This window comes from Mandrillus leucophaeus, unplaced genomic scaffold, assembly GCF_000951045.1.
Source record: "Mandrillus leucophaeus isolate KB7577 unplaced genomic scaffold, Mleu.le_1.0 Scaffold333, whole genome shotgun sequence".
NCBI lineage: Eukaryota > Metazoa > Chordata > Mammalia > Primates > Cercopithecidae > Mandrillus > Mandrillus leucophaeus.
Genome location: NW_012103510.1, coordinates 322,702 through 346,441, shown reverse-complemented (window position 1 = coordinate 346,441; position 23,740 = coordinate 322,702). Strand labels below are relative to the sequence as shown.

The following is a 23,740-nucleotide window of genomic DNA, read 5'->3' as shown; positions in this document are numbered from 1 at the left end:
TTCTCTCCTACCATTTTTCCTCTTCTGCTCTAGGACATAAGCATTTCCTGAATATCTGATGCCATTTCAGGTCCCTTGCTCTTTCCTCTGCTTGTAATGCTATCTCTTCCCTGAGTGCCTGGCAAACTACTTCTAATTCTTTAGTAAGTCTTTCTAGTATCACTACTTTGTGACATTTTCTCTGACTATGATACCTTTTGTATCATAAAAAATTTCATCCCGAATAGCATTTATTTAGTGACACATTTGTCTGTGTAACTAAAACTTTGGATTCCTTATGAGTAGAAACTGCCTTACTCATCATTATACCACAGCCCATAACATAGTGCCTAGCTTAGAGAAGTTTCTCAGTAAAAATAAAAAGCATGTTAACTTAAATTGTTTTGAATGAATTAAACTGAATTGAACGTACTGAGGATGATGCAATTAACTGCCTTGTGTTTTGTGTACTATTATAAGTCTTTTGAAAAGCACTGTAAAATGTTCATAACCTTTGACCAGTATTTCCATTTCTGGATACTTCCCTTCTTTTGAATTTGTCTTTAGAATAAACTTTGACATTATTTATTTTAAAAATTAAGAACAATCTAAATTATGAATTAGGTAAAGAAAAATTAGAAGGCATAAATTCAGTTTAAAATACTTTTATTATTACAATGCTGTTATATTAATATGCGAAATATCAAGTTCTTTTTATCCTATGACTATAATGTCATAAAATTTTACATGTGTGGTAGCAAGAATTCTAAAGGAATATAAGAAATTCTAAGTTGACTGAATAGGTTAGTGAAATTGTTAGTAATTTCTTTTTGTCTGTGTTTCTGTAATTATTGTTTGTACAAGGTGAAAATGTAGAACACTGTTATAAGCAAAATCATAAAAATACCTTCAAGTAATAGCTGTTCTGTTTTACAGAACAGCTTGGTTATTGACACTCCAAGAATTAGGAAGCAAACAAGACCTTTTAGTGCCACAAAAGATGAATTGGCTGAATTATCTGAAGCTGAAAGTGAAGGAGATGAAAAGCCCAAACTCCGGAGACCCTGTGACCGTTCCAATGGCTATGGAAGAACCGAATGCTTTAGAGTTGAGAAAAACCTGCTAGTTTATGGGTAAAACATTGTTTTTAATGTTTGCTCTAAGTAGTCTGGTAGGTAATGTTACAGAAAATATATACTGGTTTTTACTATATTTTTTTATCTTCTTAGAATCATTAAAATTTACTTTTAAAGTACACTTTCTATTTTTAACATATATGTAATAGCAGAATGATGAAATTATCCTTAAGTATTTAAATTGTCAAAGTATCACTAAAGTCAAACGTCTTGTTCTTAAATTTGCACATCCCGTAATATGAATTAGATGTTATCCATTACTGAATAAAATATACTAGAAATTACTGTACCATTCCTCTACATTCTATGCATGGGTAGGGAAGACTTAATTAGCAAAAATGACAATTTTTTTTTTTTTTTAGTTTTTCGTGTCTTTTATCTATGAGTTATATTTTTCTCTAGAACTTCACTCAATATCAATGTAACTATATACCCTTTTTAACCAGGTGGGGCCGATGGAGAGAGATTCTATCTCATGGCCGTTTCAAAAGGCAGCTAAATGAACACGATGTAGAGATAATTTGCCGAGCCCTCTTAGCATATTGCCTTGTTCACTACCGAGGAGATGAGAAGATTAAAGGTTTCATATGGGATCTCATTACTCCAACTGAAGATGGACAGACACGAGAGCTACAGAATCATCTAGGTAAGAACATTGTTTCATTTGCTTTTAAAATTTAGTTATATAAGCAATACTTAACATATTCTCCTATAAAGTATAGAAGCATTACAAATAATATTAAGAAACCTTAACCTTCACTCCCAATTCAAGTTCTAGCTTCAGAAAATGCCAATGTTATCAGTTTGGTGGATTTTACATTTTGTTATCAAATACGTATCTGTTTCGAATTGATGACCCAACTAAATGTCTTAGAGGTCTTTCCATCTATGCTCATATAGATCTATCTGATTTTTTAAGTTCTGCTTAGTATTCTGTAGTATGGATATTGCATAATTTATTTAATATCTCCTTTAATGATGGTTATTTAGGTAGTTTCAATTTTAGACAATTAAAAAACAAGTTTCAGAGAAGATCCATGTACCCTCCTTCTTGTGCATGAAAATAAATCTTCCACTAAAGTAGATATCAAAAATGGAATTTTTAGAGTATAGCTTATATGCATCTTTATTACCTAAAATGTGGTCTCTGGGTCAACAGCATCAGCATCTTCTGGAAGCTTCTTAGAAATGCAGAATCTTAGGCCTCAGATTTACTGATTAAGAATCTGCATTTTAACAAGATCCGTAGGAATTAGTGTACATATTAAAGTTTGAGAAACATTGATATGCATTTTAAATTCTCATAATACTTTTTAATTTTTGTTTATTATTTGAGACAGGTAAATTTTCATAATACTTTTTAATTTTTGTTTATTATTTGAGACAGGGTTTTGCTCTGTCCCCCAGGCTACAGTGATGCAAACATGGCTCAATGCAGCCTCGACCTTCTGGGCTCAAGCCATCCTTCTGCCTCAACCTCTTGAGTAGCTGGGACCACAGGCATGTAGCAGCACACCCGGCTTTTAAAAAATTTTTGATATTGTAGAGTCAGGTACTGGTATATATTCTGGTATATATATATTCAAGACCTGGTATATATATTCAAGACCAGGCTGGTCTTGAACTCCTGGGCTCAAGTAATCCTTCCGCCTCAGCCACCGGAAGTGCTGGGATCATAGACATGAGCCACCATGCCTGGCCTAAATTTTCATTATGCTTTAATTTGCTGTCCAAAATGGTTATGCCAATTTACAGTCCTATCAGAGATATATGCTCTGATATACACTTTTTTCTCCTCAGCCTTGCTAACAGAACATTCTTTTTTGTATAAAATAATTATTTTATAGCATAAAATTTTCAGTAAAAAATAAAAAGAATTACTATACCCTTAAATTTGTTACAGTGTTATTCTATTTAATCAAAAAATATCTATTGAATGCCTGGTGTGTGTCTTGTGCAAGATGTTGAAAAGATAAGAAGAAACAAGATAGACAAGATCCCTGAGCTCATGAACCTTACCTCCTAACCAGGTAGACATAGTAAGACTGTACATTAGTTACAGATTGTGGTAATTACTGTGAAGTAAATAAACTATTGAGATGGAAAACAACAGAAAGCACCCATTTTAGATAGGGTGGTCAGTGTAGGCCAATTTTTTTTTTTTTTTTTTTAGACGGAGTCTCGCTCTGTCGCCCAGGCTGGAGTACAGTGGCCGGATCTCAGCTCACTACAAGCTCCGCCTCCCGGGTTTACGCCATTCTCCTGCCTCAGCCTCCCGAGTAGCTGGGACTACAGGCACCTGCCACCTCGCCCGGCTAGTTTTTTGTATTTTTTTTAGTAGAGACGGGGTTTCACTGTGTTAGCCAGGATGGTCTCGATCTCCTGACCTTGTGATCCGCCCGTCTTGGCCTCCCAAAGTGCTGGGATTACAGGCTTGAGCCACCGCACCCGGCCCAGTGTAGGCCTATTTTAATAGGAGATGATGAATTTAATTAATGTGAAGACCTGAGGTAGATGGGAGAATCACACAAATGTAATTTCACTCTTTCTTGAAACTCCAGTAGAAAAAAGTAAGGCACTAAGCTTAATAAATTCTACAGAACAAAAGACTTGGATTCCTCAACAAATAAATTATCGGATTAGGAGTGAATAGAGAGGTATCTACCCCAGTGATTCTCAGCCAAAGATGATTTTCTGCCCCAATCCCACCCCTACCACAGGCTGTCACAACTTTGAGCGTGTTACTGGCATCTAGTGGATAGAGGCCAGGAGTTCACAGATAGCACTCCGCCCCCCACAATGAAGAACTATCCTGCTCAAAATATTGTAGTGCCAAGAATGAAACCCTGCTATAACCTAAAAGAGATTGAAAAGTTATCAACCAGTTGCAGTGTGGGGTCTGGGGACTTTATTTTTATTTTTATGTTTTGGGACAGGGTCTCCTTCCGTGGCCTAAGCTGGAGTGTTGTGGCATGAACGCGGTTCAGTGCAGCCTCGACTTCCTGGGCTCAAGCGATCCTCCTCCCCTGTAGCTGGGAGTACAGGCGTGTACCATCACACCTGGCTAATTTTTTTTTTTTTTTGTAAGAGATGGAGTCTCACTTTGTTGCCCAAGCGTGTCTCAAATTCCTGGGCTCAAGTGATCCTCCTGCCTCAGCCTCCTAAAGTGCTGTGGGGGCTTTATTTAGATCCTGATTGAAACAACCCAGAGTAAATGTTTTATTATTTTTATTAACTAATTAGACTTTAGAATACTGAATATTAAGAAGCTATTATTGCATTCCTTAGGGCTGATAATAGTATTGTAGTTATTTTAATGGAGGCTTTATCACTAAACAGATACCTCTGTTAAATTTAGATATCACTAAATATCTTTTAGATATTGCTAAAAGATACTTTTGATATTTATGAATGAAATGATTGATTTCTTACATTTACTTCAAAATAATATGAAAGATTGGGGGTGAACAGAATTGGCCATGAGTTGATAATTATTGAAGGTGGATAATGGGACTGTTGTATATACTTGTATTCTATGATTTTAAAATAAGCATAAACTCTCAAAAATGGATAGAGAATGGGAGAGGAAACAGCAACAAGATTTTGGAAGCTGGAGGCAAATATATTAGTGATAACTGATTTAACCAACCTGAGAGAGCTGAATCTTAGGTCAGCAGTGGGAAAGGCAAACTGCTTTGCTTTACGGATTTCCCAAATGTCTTAGGAATTTGTGACATCAGGAGCCTCTGGAAGTGGGTGTGAAAGGATAGAGGCTTTCATTCAAAGCGGTTTAAAAAGGGCCCTAAATACCCTCTTCAGTTCCACGTAGCCAGGACGAAAATGGACTAAAAATTTTTTTCTGGAAAGAGTAAAATAGAAGTCTGGGTTGCACTGGTAGTTGAGTTGTGGAGCTGCTAAATAGGGATTAAATAACTGTGTGCATACTGGTTGATTCATTGCTCGAGGAATAAAACTAAAAGGCTTGCCCCAAATCTAAAGATAATGACAGGAAAAAAAAAAAAAAAGAAAAACCGCCAGTTACCCTTCAGTGAGCCCACAATCACTATGCTCCATCTCTTCAGTCTCCCTATCACCTTTTTTATTTGTCACACTTAAATAAGAGCAAACACAGTCAAGGATTATCAGGCATCTCAGGAAAGTCTCCAACATGAAAGAGAGAGCCAAAAAACCATTGGCTGGGCACGGTGGCTCACCCCTGTAATCCCAGCACTTTGGGAGGCTGAGGTGGCCAGATCACTTGAGGTCAAGAGTTCAAGACCAGCCTGGCCAAAATGGTGAAACCCCCTCTCTACTAAAATTACAAAAAGTAGCCAGCCATGGTGACACGTGCCTGTAATCCCAGCTACTTGGGATGCTGAGTTGTGAGAATCACTTGAACTCAGGAGGCAGAGGTTGCAGTGAGCCGAGATCATGCTACTGCACTCCAGCCTGGGTGACAGAGCGAGACTCTGTCTCAAAAAATAAAAAGAAAAAGAAAGAAAAAAAAAAAACATTAAAACGAACTTTAAGGAAACAAGGATTGCAAAAAGGAGGACACCTTTTCTTTAACTATCATTAATATCTTCAAAGACACTTCAAATATACCATGACTTCGAAAGAATAAGGTGCTGTAAAAACAGTGAAAGCAGAATCCTATAAATTGTAACAACACATAATGAAATGAAAAAGTAAAAAGAAGATCGAATGATGAATCTGGGAAAATCTTGTTAGGAAGAAAATTGGAAATACAGAATATCTACAGATTTCATTAGGAAAATTTAAGCATGTGTATTTTTAAGTATGTACTGTTTTCAAACCAACAAGGGAAGAGAAGATTGGAATACAGAACTATTTATCATTCTAGCAAAACACAGAAAAAAGGAAGGTATGATAAACAATAAAATTGTAAAAATAAGTATATAAACATATGTATGCAGCCTATGTATATTTTCACCTGTTAAAAGAGGAAAATTGTTAGATGGGGGAAAATAAACATTTTTGTACTTTAAAGAGATATTATTAAACACCAAACAAGCTTAAAAGTTTATTTAGTAAAAACTATACCATGCAAATACTAAACCGTACAAAATGTTGTAGTACCGTTAACATAGAACAAAGTGAATTTAAGATGGAAGGTATCAATTGGAATTAAAAAAAAAGGGACACTACCTAATAATCAAAAAGAATCCATAGAAGAAACTATAACAAGTATGAACTTATATACATCTAAAATAGTCTCAAAAGGTAAAGGGAAAAAAACAAAAGAACCTCGACCAAAATTATAAGGAAAAGTGGACAAATCCATATAGTGCTCTATGTACCATTGTAGTAGAGTACCCACCTGGTATAAAATGGCAAGGAAAAGGTAAATGAGATACAAGAATTGCAGGAGGAGTCAAAACTGCATTATTAACATTGTGAAAAATTACAAACAAAACAGCTCAAATATGATGGAAGATTAATATGAGGTGGTATAGTTATGTAATAAATTATTATACAGAAACAAAAATAGATGAATTAGAGCCTTCTGAGTCAACCAGGATAAAGCTTTTAAAAGTTCAGAGTAATAAATAAGGTGTGCAGGCTTATATTTATAATATTATATCTGAAAACTTAAATACTAAATACTTATCCAAGATAGGTAATAATAGTATAAACTTGCATGGAATGGAAAAACAAATTCAGAGTAGTGGTGATCTCTGGGAAGGAATGAGTGAATTTGATAGGAGAGGACTACATAGGGACTTCAAGTATATATTACTTCCTTTAATAAAAAACGAAGTGTCTGTGACCAGCCTGGCCAACATGAAAGTTAGCCAGGCGTGGTGCTGCGTGCCTGTAATCCCAGCTACTCGGGAGGCTGAGGCAGGAGAATCACTTGAACCCAGGAGGCAGAGGTTGCGTGAGCCAAGATCACACGGCTGCACTCCAGCCTGAGCAACAGAGACTCTGTCTCAAAAAAATAAATAAATAAATAAACTAAGTAAACATGGAATATGTGAACATGAAGAGAGCGGCAGTACTTTTTTGTAGTTTTTAAATATTTCACAACAAATAACTCAAATAACTAAAATGAGTTTAGCTATCTTGAACAGGATGGCTAACCTAATCTATCTAAATCATTTTTGAAAAGCAAGAGTGAAGGGCAAAACATATCTTTTAGTATCTAGGAAAGCAAAAGTAAAGCAGAGGGCATAGACTTGATCTTTTGGGTTTTACATTTGTAATAAAAAATCTGCTTTGGAACAAAAAGGAAATCAGAATAATTAATATGAGACGTAGAATTGTTAGTTACTTGGGGGAAATATGTTTTAATATGTATAAAACCATCATCTTGATTTGTGATTGGGTCAGTATTGTTACTAGTATTTTAAAGTTCTCTGAAAAGACCTCAGAAAGTCTCCAGAAATTTCTTGCATTGAAACAGTCTTTCAAATTGCAAATTTTTATAGAAATTATTCCTAATTTTACATGTCCTTCTTATTTTAACAGGCCTATCAGCTCCTGTACCCAGGGGTCGAAAAGGGAAGAAAGTAAAAACTCAAACAAGCTCATTTGATATACAAAAAGCAGAATGGCTTCGAAAATATAATCCCGAGCAGCTGCTTCAAGATGAAGGCTACAAAAAACATATAAAACACCACTGTAATAAGTAGGTAGTAGGGTATTTTAAACACAACTCTTTAAATGTTTACTGTTCTGAATTTATTAATAATCTTTAAGCATGCTGATTTTGAGTACAGAGACAGCATGGTCTAGGGCCAATCCTAATCTTAATTTTACAAGGTATCCTTCAAGCAAATCATGATACCTCTTGTGTCATTGTTCTCACCAACAGATAAATAAAACTGGCCTCCAAATGAGCTCATTATATCTTACTTGGATATGAAATAATGATGATTATGAAGATTTTGGAGAAGTTCTTTATATATATGGTAGTAATAAGATTCATTTAATCAGAAGTAATTATTATTTCATTATTTTAAAATCTGTACACAAATTCCTTCCTAATTTTAACCCCATGGCCAAATATTTTAAACGATTAATATCTTTATGCCTTTTGATTCATTTTCCCTTGTTTTTAGGGTTTTGCTTCGTGTGAGAATGCTGTATTATCTAAAGCAAGAAGTTATTGGAAGTGAGTGTCAGAAAGTATTTGATGGAGTTGATGCAAGGTAAGTTAAACAATTTTTATTATTTTTGTTTGCTTGTTGTCTTGCCCAGGCAGCTTCAAGCTCCTGGGTTCAAGTGATCCTCCCGCCTCAGCCTCCTGAGTAGCTGGCACTATAGGCACACTACCACAGCTTGCTTAAATGATATATTTCTTTTATTTATTCTTTTTTTTTTGAGACAGTTTCACTCTTGTTGCCCAGGCTGGAGTGCATTGGCACAATCTCAGCTCACTGCAACCTCTGCCTCCCGGGTTTAAGCAATTCTCCTGCCTCAGCTACCCGAGTAGCTGGGATTACAGGCATGCTTCACCACGCCCGGCTAATTTTTTGTATTTTTAGTAGAGGCGGGGTTTCACCATCTTGGCCAGGCTGGTTTCGAACTCCTGACCTCAGGTGATCCACCCGCCTTGGCCCCACAAAGTGCTGGGATTACAGGCGTGAGCCACCATGCCCAGCCTATTTTTATTTTTCAATAACATGATGAGGCAAAAATTATATGACCAGAATATTGTATATTAGGCGGGTCCTTAGTCTGTGAAATTTATAAGGTGGAAAATCCATGAAACTTAGGGAATTAACCCTTGCCAATTTGTTAGCTTTCTTTTATTGCTCTCATCTTGGCCGTCACTAGAAGTCACAATGTAACAATAGTAGTATTAATATTAAGAATGGTATCTAACCTAGATGCCATTAAAGCAGACATGGATTTTTTATTTATTTGTTTGTTTATTTATTAATTTTGAAACAGATTCTCACTCTGTCACTCAGTCTGAAGTACAGTGGCATGATATGGACTCACTGCAACCTCCACCTCCCAGGTGCAAGCGATTCTTGTGCCTCAGCCCCCTGAGTAGCTAGGATTACAGGTGCCATCACACCTGGCTAATTTTTGTATTTTTAGTAGAGACGAGGTTTCACCATGTTGGCTAAGCTGGTCTCGAACTCCTAACCTCAGGTGATCCACCTGCCTCAGCCTCCCGAAGTGCTGGGATTACAGTTGTGAGCACCACACCCAGCCCCAGACACAGACACTGATTTAATGACCAATTCATTCATTCCAACAGAAGTGCTTTTTGAGTACTCACTAAGCACCAGGCACTGTGAAGCACTAGGAATAGAAAGACAAAATCAGTCTTGATCCCTAAGTTGTTTATGGTGTCAGTGAGCAGGAAATAGATAAAACTATACTGCAATGTAATAAATGCTTTTGTGTATGTATAGAATACCAGGGAGGTGCTACTAGAATTTTCTATTTCTAGTTTCATCTTGCCTCTTAATACTACAAGTAACCTTTCCCAATTTTCTTCTCCATTCTCTGTAAGCATCTGATTTATATAGCTCACTCTGCATAAACCTATTACTCAACCCCCCCCATTCTCAGCAAATGATATTCCCCCAGCTTTGTAGAGAAATGTAAGCAAGCCATAAAACAGAAATTCCCTCAGCTTCCTGCCACCAAATCTAAAATTTAATTTTTCTGTACTCAGTCTTCTTCCCTCTTATTACAATTAAAGAAGTTTTATGGTGACTGACTTCTATATCCAACTATGATCCATTCAACACCCTGGTTTCTCATTTCCTTGACTTTTATCTACAGTTACCCCTTGTTCTCCCCACTACAGCTGCAAAGTCACCCGGTCATTCACTTGATCTTGCTATCACCAATAACAGCACTTATTTAATCAGAATTTTGACAGTGACATCCTTCCTTCTAACTCACTTAACTTGGGTACTTTCATTATAATTCTCTAATCTCATCAGGATGTCCCCACATCTTACCACTTACTCACTAGCCATCACCACTTTCATGCCCCTCCTTTCCTCATTATTCAACATAGATTCTATAGTCTAGCAGTCCACTTGCTAACTAAAATCCTTATCTATTTCCTTTCACCTGCCTTTCCTTCTGTTCTAGATATCTGTTACAACCTCAACTCAGGTTAATCCCAGCTAGCCATTTACTTCTTGCCTGCACCTAAGTAGCTGAACATTTGTGGAGAAAATCAAGCAAGCCATGCTGAATGACTTCAAATTTGTGAGCATAGATCCCATTTAAAAAGAGATTAAACATCTACTGTTTAACTGTTGTGGCTAGTCAATTCATATTCCTACTCTTTAAGAGAACCATTTTGTACCTCTCTCCTCAAACCATCTTTCCACGCTGCAACTACCACCTTCCAATAATGACCTTGCTACATATTTCATGGAAAAAAGTAGACACAATCAGATGAGAGCTACCTTCAGTTTTACTTGCATATATGTCCACCTGTTCCTTCAAGATACAATAGAAATGTCCCTCCTCCTAAGGCAAACTTTGTGCAGCATGGAACTCGTTTCTCTTAACTTTTGAGGACTTTACTCTTACCTTTCTGGGACTTTACTTTTCTTTCTTGGATCTTTTTCTCTCTCTCTTTACTACATCATTCTTCTGGCATACATGTATGCCTTAATAGCAGTCACTTAAAGAAAGGGAAAAAACCTCTCTCAGTATACATTCTCAGACTCCATTTCCCTAATCCTCTTCACAACAAACTCCTTTAAAAAGTTGCCTGTATTTATTAGCAAGATTAACCAAGAAAAGAAGAGAGAAAATCCAAATCAGCTCAATTAGAAACGAAACAGGAGATATTACAACTGACACCATGGAAATACAAAAGATCATTCAAGACTACTACAAATACCTTTATGTACGTAAACTAGAAAACCTAAAGGAGATGGATGAATTTCTGGAAAGATACAACCATCCTACCTTAAATCAGGAAGAGTTAGATACCCTAAGCAGATGAAGAGCAAGCAGTGAGATTGAAATGGTAATAAAAAAAATTACCAACAAAAAAAAAAAGCCCAGGACCAGATGGATTAACAGCTGAATTCTACCAGACATTCAAAGAAGAATTGGTACCAATCCTTTGACACTCTTCCACAAGACAGAGAAAGAGAGAATCCTCCCTAAATCATGTTATGAAGCCAGTATCACCCTGATACCAAAAGCAGGAAAGGACACAACCAAAAAAGAAAACTATAGAGCAGTATCCTTGATGAACATAGATGCAAAAATCCTTAACAGAATACTAGCTAACTGAATCCAGCAACATATCAAAAAAAGGTAATCCACGATGATCAAGTGGGTTACATACCACAGATGGTTTAACATATGCAAGTCAATAAATGTGATAAACCACATAAGCAGAATTAAAAACAAAAATCACATGATCATTTCAGTAAACACAAAGCATTTGACAAAATCCAGCATCCTTTTATGATTAAAACTCTCAGCAAAATCAGCATACAAGGGACATACCTGAATGTAATAAAAACAATCTATAACAAACATACAGCCAACAATAATACTGGATTGGAGAAAAGTTGAAAATATTCCCTCTGAGAACTGAAATTAGAAAAGGATGCCCACTCTCACCACTTCTGATCAACATAGTACTGGAAGTCCTTGCCAGAGCAATCAGACAAGAGAAAGAAAGGGCATTCAGATTGGTAAAGAGCACGTCAAACTGTTGATGTTTGCTGATGATATGATTGTATAGCTAGAAAACCCTAAAGACTCCTCCAAAAAGCTCCTAGAACTGATAAAAGAATTCAGCAAAGTTTCAGGGTACAAAATTAAGGTACACAAATCAGTAGCTCTCCTGTACACCAGTAGCAACCAAGCTGAGAATTAAATCAAGAACTCAACTCCTTTTACAATAGCTGGAAAAAAAAAAAAGAAGAAAAAAAAAGATACTTAAGAATATACCTAACCAAGGACGTGAAAGCTCTCTACATGGAAAATTACAAAACACTCCTGAAAGAAATCATAGATGACACAAATAAATGGAAACACATTCCATGCTTATGGGTGGGTGGAATCAATATTGTGAAAATGGCCATACTGCCAAAAGCAATCTACAAATTCAATGCAATTCCTATCAAAAGACCGCCATCATTCTTCACAGAACTAGAAAAAAACAGTCATAAAATTCATATGAAACTAAGAAAGCGCCTGCATAGACAAAGCAAGACTAAACCAAAGAACAAATCAGGAGGTACCACATTACCTGATTTCAAGCTATACTATCATGCCATAGTTGTCAAAACAGCATGGTACTGGTATAAAAATAGGCACACAGACCAATGGAACAGAATAGAGAACCAAGATGTAAAGCCACATACTTGACAGCCAACTGATCTTCAACAAAGCAAACAAAAACGTAAAGTGGGGAAAGAACACCCTATTCAACAAATGGTGCTGGGATAATTGGCAAGCCACATGTAGGAGAATGAAACTGGATCCTCTTCTCTCACCTTATAAAAAAATCAACTCAAGTTGGATCATGGACTTAAATCCAAGACCTGAAACTATAAAAATTCTAGAAGATAACATTGGAAAAACCCTTCTAGACACTGGCTTCGGCAAGGATATAATGACTAAGGACCCAAAAGCAATTGCAGTAAAAACAAAGATAAATAGCTGGGACTCAATTAAACTAAGGAGATTTTGCATGGCAAAAGGAACAGTCAGCAGAGTAAACAGACAACCCACAGAGTGGGAGAAAATCTTCACAATCTATATATCTGACAAAGGACTAATATCCTGAATCTACACAACAAACTCAAATTAGAAAAAAAAATTTCCATCAAAAAGTGGGCTAAGGACATGAACAGACAATTCTCGAAAGAACAGATACAAATGGTCAGCAAACAGGAAAAAATGCTCAATATCACTAATGATCAGGGAAATGCAAATCAAAACCACAATGCGATACTGCCTTACTCCTGCAAGAATGGTCATAATCAAAAAAATAATAGATGTTGGTATGGATGTGGTAACAAAACACTTCTACACTTCTGGTGGGAATATAAGCTAGTACAACCACCATAGAAAACGGCGTGGAGATTCCTTAAAGAAATAAAAGTGTAACTACCATTTGATCCAGCAATCCCACTACTGGATATTTACCCAGAGGAAAAGAAGTCATTGTATTAAAAACATACTTGCTCACACGTGTTTACAGCAGCACAATTTGCAATTGCAAAAAAAATGGAACCAACCCAAATGCCCATCAATCAACGAATGGATAAAGAAACTGTGATATATATACATATGATGGAATATATACATACATACATATATATACACACACACATATATATCTCATATATATATGAGATGGAATTCTACATAGAAAGGAATGGATTAACAGCATTTGCAGCAACCTGGATGGGATTGGAGACTATTATTCTCCAATATGGAATAGAAAAACCAAACATCATATGTTCTCATAAGTGGGGGCTAAACTATGAGGATGCAAAGACATAAGAAATACAGTGCACTTTGGGGTCTCGGGGAAAGGGCGAGAAGGGAGTGAGGGATAAAAGACTACAAATTGGGTGCAGTGTATACTGCTCGGGAGATGAGTGCACCAAAATCTAATGAATCACCACTAAAGAACTTATGTAACCAGATACCACCTGTTCTACAAAAACCTATGGAAATACAGAATTTTTTTTAAAAAAGAAATTTGTCTAAGGTTACCCAGATAAAAATGGCAGAGCAAAGATTCAGACAACAAAAAAGGTTGCCTATATTTACTATCTCTGCTTCTTTATCTTGCATTTTCTCTTTAACCCATTCCAATGGATCTTCCTTCTTCACTGTCTCACTAAAATGGTTCTTAACACAGCCCCTAATGACCTACAGTGTGATCAACTCTCTAAATTTACTCTCTGTCCTCCATAAGATGCTGTCTTCTGTCGGCATTTGTGTTAACTATACCCATCTGGTTGTCCTTTTTCTCACTACTGTTTCCTTTTCATTCCCTCTTGCTAGCTCTTATTTCTCTAACAGATCTCTAAATACTGGATTGACCAAGAGCTCTGTCCTCAGCTCTCTTACCTTTTTCCTTAGGTGAACTCATGCAGCTTCATCATACCCAATATGATCTATAAACAGGTAAATCTGAAATTTACATATTTCTCCCAGACCTCTTTCTTGAATTTTAAGCCATCAGTCAACTGCCTCCCAACATTTCCACTTAAATGACTAATTAACATCTTACTTCCCCTGGCTTTTCCAAATCTCCTGTCTTCAGTCCTTTCTCTTTTCCTTCCCATGTACAAGTCTTCTCCATCCTAGTAAATGTACAACCCACTGCTCTGTTGTTATTCTTGATTCCTCTCTTCCCTGTTAGCTTGACAAAATACATGCCAAATCTCAGTACCTTTCACTATCTCCTCTGCCAAATCCCTAGTCCAAGCCACCATGATCTCACAGTTAGACTTTTGCAGTGGCCTCATAAAACTGGTCTGTTTGCCTCCACTTTTGCCTCTCTAGGCCTGTCCTTCACACAGCAGCCAGAGTGGTATTTCTAAAGCAAAAATCAGGTCTTGGCACTCCTTAACACCCTCCAGATGTTTCTAATTTCTCTTAGAGTAAAATTCAAATTCCATATGACCTACAAGTGCTTCCATAACTCTGTACCCACTTTCTTCACTGTGTCTCTCACCGACCATGCCCCAGCCACAGTGGTGGTTGTGTTTTGCCAACCTGTCAAGTTCATTCTATGCTGTTCTTCCTGATCCAAATATTCTTTCCCCAGGTCTTCCACAGAACCACCCCTTCAAATTATTTGGATCTCAACTCAAGTATTTCCTTCTTAGATAGATCTTCCCTGCCAATCTCAGCTTAAGTAGCCCACCAGTCATTCACTACTATTTAACCTTCTTTTATTTCATTTATAATGCCTACTACTACTTAAAAATTACGTTAATTTATTTGTATGTCTTCTTTTATTATAATTTAAGCTGCTTAAAGGTAAGTATGGAATCTGGGACATCGTAAACACTCAGTAAATATTTGTCAACTAATTGGCTTCTTTCCCTTAGCCTGACTGGATCTGATCCACTTGTAACTTTCCCAGGGACTGCTCTCTGTGGATTGTACCTTCTTTTTCCTCTTTCATTAGTTTCCCCCCTTTTCCTTCTCATTTGGATTTTAACATGTTTACATCTCCGTCACCTTAACTTACACATACACACGTGTGTGCACACAACACTTAATGCTTTTGGACCCAAAATATCTTCAAACTACCATATTATTACTCTCTTGATTTGACCGCCAAACTTGTTTTAGGGGGTTCACAGTGACTAGTCCTGTAATCCCAACACTTAAGAAGGCCGTGGCAAGTGGATCATTTGAGCCTGGGAGTTTGAGATGAGCCTCGGCAACATGACGAAACCCTGTTTCTACAAAAAGTAGAAAAATTGACTGGTTGTGGTGGTGTATGCCTGTAGTCCCAGCTACTCTGGAGGCAGAGGTGGAAGGATCACATAAGCCTAGAGAGGTCAAGGCTGCAGTGAGCTGTGATTGCACCACTGCACACCAGCCTGGGTGACAGAATGAGACACTGTCTCCAAAAAAAAAAAAGAGAAAGAAAAGAAAGAAGCATCGGTGTTCGTTATCTTTTTCTTCCCTCCCATTCACTGTGCAATCTACCACAGTGCAGCTTCTACCTCTTCACTTCAGATGTTCACTGATATTCTTGCCGCCAAATTTAATGGATATACCATAGTGCTTACCTTACTTTACCTTTGTTGACCACTTCCTTCTTTTTAAAATGCTTCCGTGGTACCGTTCTCCTGTGGTTTTTCTTTTTACCTTTCTGCTTGCTGCTTTTCAGGCTCGTTTTCTATCTGTCTCTTAGAGTTCAAGGAATCTTCACATAGGCCTTCTCTTCTTGTCACTTACTCTTCTTGGGTGTTCTCATCTTTGTGGCTTCAATTTTTGTTTCTATGCTTATGTCTTCTAAATCCCTATCTGTAGCCCATGTCTCTCTTCTGAATTTTAGATCCATATTTCTCCAATGTGCCATGATTAATTACTGTTCTCTCCAGGTCTTTGCATTCTTGTTATAACATTCTTTCCTCCTTTTTTCCATTCTCTCCCTCTTCCTGCTCAGCCGACATTGAGTCAGCCTTTTATGACCTCTTAAATCTGAGTTAGGCACATAACCAGAGTACCCTGCCACAGCACTCATCACACAATATTGCATGTCCCTCTTTACAAGGGCATGTGCATGACTATCTTTATTATTGCCATTATTGGCATGTAGTGAATGCTGTTTAAATATATTTTGAGTGAATGATCTACCCTGGGGAAGTTAAAGGAAACTTTATGCAAGAGATGACACAAGTTAGTCTTTAAAAACAGAAATCAACAATACCTAATGTGCATGCGGCACTTAAATTTGAACCATGAGTTTTATATATTGATTGCCTTCTCTTTACAAGCAGGAAAACCTTCCACCTCAGATGGTAATCACAATGTTTTGAGCTTAGAGTGCCACCTGATGGTTGGCAAAGGGAGCTATCTGACCCACTTTTTTTCTCCTCTGGGATTCTGTTTCCAGTGTTCTTTCCTCTTTCCTTCGTATTTCAGGGCTAATGCTTTGTTTAATCCTACTTAATAACTTGTTCAAAAATAAGTATCTCTTTTAACTGTATTTCTCATTTCTTTTTAACTTTTTCCATATCACAAGAAAATCATTCTTCCTTTTTCTCTATTTTTCTAAACTGAAGTCAATTGTGACCCTTTTGTTTTAAAGCAAAATTAGATATAATAAGGTGTTCATTTCGAGTGCTGACAAATTCCTTTAAGAATCTATAGAAAGATCTCTTCATCCACTTCCTTATATTTCTTGAGTTAAAAATTCTAGTAAAACATTTGTGAAAAATAAGTAAATTTGTTTCCTTTTTTTATAAAATTTGTAAGTACTTCCTTTTCACTGCTAGTGTCTTCTATCTCACCTATATTTTGATTACACATTGGGTTCTTGTCCTAGGAACATGTTGATCATTTGTTCGTTTATTTTTATATAAAAATTTGAGTTTCCAAAGACAGCCAACTTAGAATCTAACTTTTCCCATAGAACTTAATTGTCAATAGGAAATTCCCCATTTCTTATAGGTCTTTGTTAAGACAGATGAAATTCTACTTTGTATAATTTATATTGTTTTATATCTCTGGTTATTTGAAAATTGGTAATTTATGAATACCAAATAGAGAAGTTCTCGACTATTCAACTTTTTGTAGTAATTTATCCTGTTCAGTCTCTATCCATTGTCAAATACAAGCAAATGTGTGTGTGTGTGTGTCTGTGTGTATATATACACAGATTTGTGTATGTATATATACAAATATATATTTGTGTGTATATAAATTGATACTTGTTAATCATTGTCAGACGTTAACTGTATTCTATGCTAAAGAAGACAATGACTTGAATCACTGTGGTAAAGAAGTGAACATTTCCGTCCTTCTATAGATGACATATTTTTAGACATATATATAACTTGCTGAAGCTTTCTGGGAAAATAATAATTTCAAGTGATGAGCGAAGAATAAGAAAATTATATTTGCAAAATTGCCAGTTCTGTGGTTGTTACTCATAAAAACAACCGATCTACCAAATCAAATCATTATGGGTTTATTATTTTACTTTTTAATAGTCTTGTGATTTTATGGCGTTGTATTATTTATTTACAACATCAAAACAGCATTTGAGTGTTTTTTGTTTTTTGAGACAGGGTCTCACTCCCATGGCCCAGGCTGGAGTGCAGCAACATGATCTTGGTTTGCTGTAACCCCAACTTCCCAGGCTCTGGAGATTTTCCCATCTCAGCCTCCCAAGTAGCTGGGACTACAGGTGTGCGCCACCACACCCAGCTAATTTTTTGTATTTTTAGTGGAGATGGGGTTTTGCCACATTGCCCAGGCTGGTCTTGAACTCCTGGGCTCAAGTGATCTACTCGCCTCTGCCTCCTAAAGTGTTGGTATTACAGACATGAGCCACTGCGCTTGGCCTACACTTGAGTGTTTCAATCAAATTATGAATCAAAAATTTGCTATTACAGGGCATTTTCAGCATGGTTTTCTTAGCAGTAGTGGTCTAGAGGAGACATTACTTGCTCTGCAGCCTAAAACAGTTCATTTACCCTTTTAGGGCCTCAGTTTTCTCACGTGCGAAATGAAATAATTGAACCAGGTGATTATTGCCAAGTTGTTGGCTGACATAGTCTCTACTTCTAATAGAACCCTTTGTCTCTAAATAAAGAAAATCAGTGAAAGGATATGATAATTTAAGAAAATTGTTTAGTAAGCATTGTTGAAACTTATTTCTTCTCTTGGGCTTAACAATATTCGTTTATTTTATGGTATCTTTGTTATTGCACAATTTTGTAATTTTAATTGGTGGCAATTATGAATGATTAAAAAATAATGAAATCCTAAGCTCTCTCTTGAAAGCCACAATGCTTTAAAAGCTAGGTAAAATTTTACCTCCTTTTTGACTCATTTATAGTAATTCATAATGCCATATTATGATTTTCTTACAGTGACATTGATGTTTGGGTACCAGAACCAGACCACTCAGAAGTTCCTGCTGAGTGGTGGGATTTTGATGCTGATAAGTCACTCCTTATTGGAGTTTTTAAACATGGTAAGTAAGAAGTAAGGTAGGTGGTATCCCTTTCCATGTATAAGGCAATTCTGTCAGTTCTCAGTTCATTGATTTTCACTTAAACAGCTTTATTCCAGTAACACCTATGTTAATATACAGAATTAAAAGCATACACTACCAGACTATGTCAGTCACCACATTTCCTCCTGGGAGGGTGGCGTGTGTAACCTACCCTTCCTGGATGTAAATCTAAGACAACTTCCTCTCTCAGGAAGAGTTCTTATGTGAGATATGTTTGTGTGTTTGTGTGTGTGTATAATACAGTTTATCCTATTTTTCATATTAACTGATAAATATAACTGAAATTTTAATTTAGTAGATATCTATTACCAGATCATTTAATGTTTGTGATAATTTCTGGAAAACATACTTAACTTATATCATTTTAATATCCCTTTAGTCCAGAAATATCATCCACTGTAAATAACGAGGAATGCTTATATGTATACACCTTTCTTCTTTTTATCTTTTTTTACTTTTGTAATTGGTGATGTTTTCAGGATATGAAAAATATAACACTATTCGAGCAGACCCAGCATTATGCTTCTTGGAAAGAGTGGGAAAACCTGATGACAAAGCAGTTGCTGCTGAACAGAGAGCGAATGATTATATGGATGGGTATGTGTGTTTCAGAGTCATGAATTTTCTATATGTCTCTATTCAATATCAGCATATTCTGTGTCACACTATTTATCTTTAAATGATGTAGCAGTAAGGGAATTGGAGTTTACAATCTGAAAGAGCTAAAGATACACTAATAGGTTAGCACTTACCTAACAGAATGTGATCAAGGAAGAGGTTGGCCATGCACCACACCCATTCTTTAGATGAGTTTTTCATTTTTTTCATTTTAATAGGTATATCATGGCCACTGAGTTCATAAACTTCTAGGGGCATAGAGGGGAGAAAAAGGCAAGAATGTTATAGTTGATGAGACACATGATGACGTTTATTACATAGTCATCCCTCAATATCCATGGGGGATTTTGGTATCCAGGACACCCTGCAGATACCAAAATCCAAGGATGCTAGTCCTATATATAAAATTGCATAGGATTTGCATTTAACCTGTGCACATTCTCCTGTATGCTTTAAACTATCTTTAGATTACTTATAATTCCTAGTACAGTATATATGCTATATGCTATGTAAATTGTTGTTGTACTGAATTGTTGAAGGAATAATGACAAGAAAAGTCTGTACATGTTCAGTACAGATGCCATATTTTTCCAAATATTTTCTTGAGACAGGGTCTTGCTCTGTCATCCAGGCTGGAATGCAATGGCACAATGATGTGTCACTGCAGCCTTGACCTCCCGGGCTCTAGTGATCTTCCCACGTAGTCTCCTGAGTGGGACCACAGGCACATGCCATCATGCCCAGCTAATTTTCTTCTAGTTTATTTTTTGTAAAGATGAGGTCTCCCTGTGTTGCCCAGGCTGGTCTTCAACTGCTGGGCTCAAGTGATCTCCCACCTTAGCCTTGGCTTCCCAGAGTGCTGAGGTTATAGGTGTGAGCCATCATGACCAGCGTTTTTCGCGTGTTTTCAACCTGCAATTGGTTGAATTTATAGATATGAAACCCACACATACGAAAGGCTGTACCTGTTTTAAGGCCTTATGTAATCTGTCTTTTCTTACCCAAAGAGAAAAGTAGGATGCATGTTGAGGTTAATAAAAACACATTTAAAAGCGAACTTGCGGCCGGGTGCACTTGCTCACGCCTGTAATCCCAGCACTTTGGGAGGTCAAGGCAGGTGGATCACTTGAGGTCAGGAGTTCGAGACCAGCCTGGCCAACATGGTGAAACCCCGCCTTTACTAAAGATACAAAATTAGCCAGGTATGGTGATGTGCACTGGTAGTCCCAGCTACTCGGGAGGCTGAGACACGAGAATCTCTTGAACCCGGGAGGCGGAGGTTGCAGTAAGCTGAGAGGTGCCACCGCACTCCAGCCTGGGTGACAAGAGCGAAACTCCATCTCAAAAAAATCAAAATAAAAGTGAACTTGTGAGTAAGGGTACATTAGAGCTAGCTTTCTCCCTATTTGCTATATAACAGCCTTCCTGCTGTGTCTTGGAGTCTTCTGGCTAGAGAAGAGATGTCAGTCTGACCTTTAAAACAAACTAAAACCCTCCAACAAGACTTTGTTTGTCCTATCAAGTGAACTCTTAAGTCCATTACAGTAATTACAGCATTTGTTTGTATTTTAACAGGGATGTGGAAGATCCAGAATACAAACCTGCCCCAGCCATCTTTAAAGATGATATAGAGGTATACATTGGATTATATTTTTACATCCTCAATTTTAGATATTCTTTGGTTTCTTGTGTTTGCTTTTTCTTTTGTATTATTTTTTGTTTTTGTTATACATAATTCTTCTGTTCCTCAAATTAGCTAAGTAAGTGATCAACTGGGGTTGACAAACATCCCAAATAATCACTCAGAATTCACCTGATCTCCCCTTCTAGACAAGATGGGGACTGGCTTGGACATGTGGATGGAATGGGGCTTGCCCACCTGCTCTACTTCTTAGAGCTGAGAAACACAGTGTCCAAGAGCAAAATCCCAAGGAGAGTGAGAACTAGATACTAAATATATACTGCAAGAGTTAGAAACTATACCTACATGAAGAGTTTTGAGATAGAGGGTAGAGCATCAAGGACTTTTGAGTAGCCAAAGCATAGTTCTCAGTACTCTGTGTGTAGAATGTCAAAAGAAAGAAGAAGATGAAAGTACAGAAAATAATCTGTAGAGTGGGAAAAATGATGTTAAAAGAGACAAAAAATGTCTAATATTGATGAGAATGTGGTAGAAGGCTAAATGACGCTAAAACTATCAGGTAGGATTTGCTGGACTTGGTAGCTAAGGGGCTTTGATGAGGGCACGAGACAAGGCTTGCTTCAGTGTGTGGACAATGAGAACCGAAATCCTGTATAAGGTCAGGAGTCTCAAAGGCCAGTAATTACTGACTAACAGCACAGAGAAATAACAAGGAAATTTATCTCATCATGGACTTTGGGTAAGAAAATTATTGTTTCCCTTGAGAATTTGTAACCGTAGACCCACCTTCTCTTGAGTTCATGGTTTGTCTTTTACTTTATCTGTGTGGTCCAAGAGCCCTCAGTATAATATAAAAAAGGATCAGTCCTTGACTGGTAATATATCTAGGGTGCCAGGTAAAAACAAAAAGCACCTGGAAGAAACAGTTCAACCCAGACTATGCAAGAGTCCCAAAGATGAAGCCCTCCATAAAATGAAGTAAAAACCCCAAGTTTAAAAATAATTGAGAAACCATTTACCATGAGTGAATGTTAGCATGCAATAAAGAATAAGATTAGACCCCTGAGAACTTCTGATATATCTATTGAAATTTAAAAAAAAATCCTATTGAAATTTTTTAAAGTAAATTTTTAAATGATTAAAGACATTAAAGAAAGAACCAGGAACAAAAGATAAGATATGATTTTAAAACACTAGGAAGATGTGAAAAAGATGATATTTAACTTTAAAAGTGGGAAAAGGCTGAGTGCAATGTGGCTCATGCCTGTAATCCCAGCACTTTGGAGGGCAAGGCGGGAGGATCACTTGAGTCCAGGAGTTCAAGACCAACCTGAGCAACATAATGAGACCCCATCTCTTAAAAAAGAGAAAGAAAAACGTGGAAAATACATTTATTGATATGTAAAACTCAACAAACAGATTAAACATTCTCCTGGAAAAGCAGATGAGACACAGTTCATGAAGGGAGAAATGATTTGGAAAACAGATGTGAAGAAATTATCCAGTATAGCATAATGGATTTGTCTGGACCAATCAGGAGAGATAACCCAAATAGTCATTTGAACAGGGACTGTATAATGTAAAGAATTATTATAATACAGTGATAGATTAGTAAAAAGTAAAGACTAAAGAATATAGGAATAGCATATAAAAGCAGCATCTACCACTCCTAGGACTCAGATAAAGCTCCCAAGGAAGAGTCCCATCCCTATCAGGGCCAAGATCCAGACTTTGGTAGGAGGATATGGCCATGTCTCACTGGATGGCAGAAAAGTTGCCAAAAAGCTACCCTTTGAAACTGCCTGTAAATCTGCCCTGTAAGGTTGCCAAGGAAGATTTTCCTGGGAAAGTGTCTCACTGGAAGCACTCTGCTCACAATACCACTCAAGAGGGAGGTTGCTGGGAAAAGCTGCTAAGGGTGCTAAAGAAACTGCTTCAATTGACCAGGCACAGTGGCTCATGCCTGTAATCCGAGCACTTTGGGAGGCCAAGGTGGGTGGATCATTTGAGGTCAGGAGTTCAAGACCAGCCTGGCCAACATGGTGAAACCCCATCTCTACTAAATATACAAAACTTAGCCAGGTGTGGTGGCGTGCGCCTGTAATCCCGGTCACTTGGGAGGCTGAGGCAGGAGAATCACTTGAATCCAGGAGGCAGAGGTTGCAGTGAGCCGAGATTATGCCACTGCACTCTTGGGTGATAGAGGGAGACCTGTCTAGAGAAAAGAAACTGCTCAAATTGTGGGGGCTGGGCATTGGGGAAGTGGCCTTGCTATGGGAACTAAGCAATGGAAGTGCTCACCAGAATTAGGACGGAAAACCCTTTTCCTCCTACAGTGTCTCTCCAGTTTGCTTTACTAACAAAGCTTTATATCATGCTGACTGACAGAGGAAAAACTATTTAAAGAGCTATTTAACCATTTTCTTCGAGCAGGTAAAAAAAAAAAGTATGAGAGGAGCTGGATGCAGTGGCTCACTCCTGTAATCCAGCACTTTGGGGAGGCCAAGGAACAGAGATTGCTTAAGCCCAGAAGTTCAGGGCCAGCCTGGGCAACATAGTGAGACTGCTTCCCTACAACAAATAAAAAAGATAACACTTGCTTGTAGTCCCAACTACTCAGGAGGCTGAAGCAGGAGGATTGCTTGAGCCCGAAAGGTTGAG

The 23,740-nt window shown here is 37.3% G+C and overlaps 1 protein-coding gene across 1 annotated transcript in view; it reads left to right on the top strand.

Annotated features, from left to right (window-relative positions):
- The window catches only part of CHD9 (chromodomain helicase DNA binding protein 9), a 230,717-nt gene that overhangs the window by 169,606 nt on the left and 37,371 nt on the right, over positions 1-23,740 (top strand). The window contains exons 21-27 of the mRNA XM_011988637.1: positions 916-1,112; positions 1,562-1,761; positions 7,608-7,767; positions 8,201-8,290; positions 18,674-18,777; positions 19,299-19,416; positions 21,013-21,070. Of these exons, the coding sequence (XP_011844027.1) occupies positions 916-1,112; positions 1,562-1,761; positions 7,608-7,767; positions 8,201-8,290; positions 18,674-18,777; positions 19,299-19,416; positions 21,013-21,070 (927 nt within the window). The remainder of the gene's footprint in view (positions 1-915; positions 1,113-1,561; positions 1,762-7,607; positions 7,768-8,200; positions 8,291-18,673; positions 18,778-19,298; positions 19,417-21,012; positions 21,071-23,740) is intronic.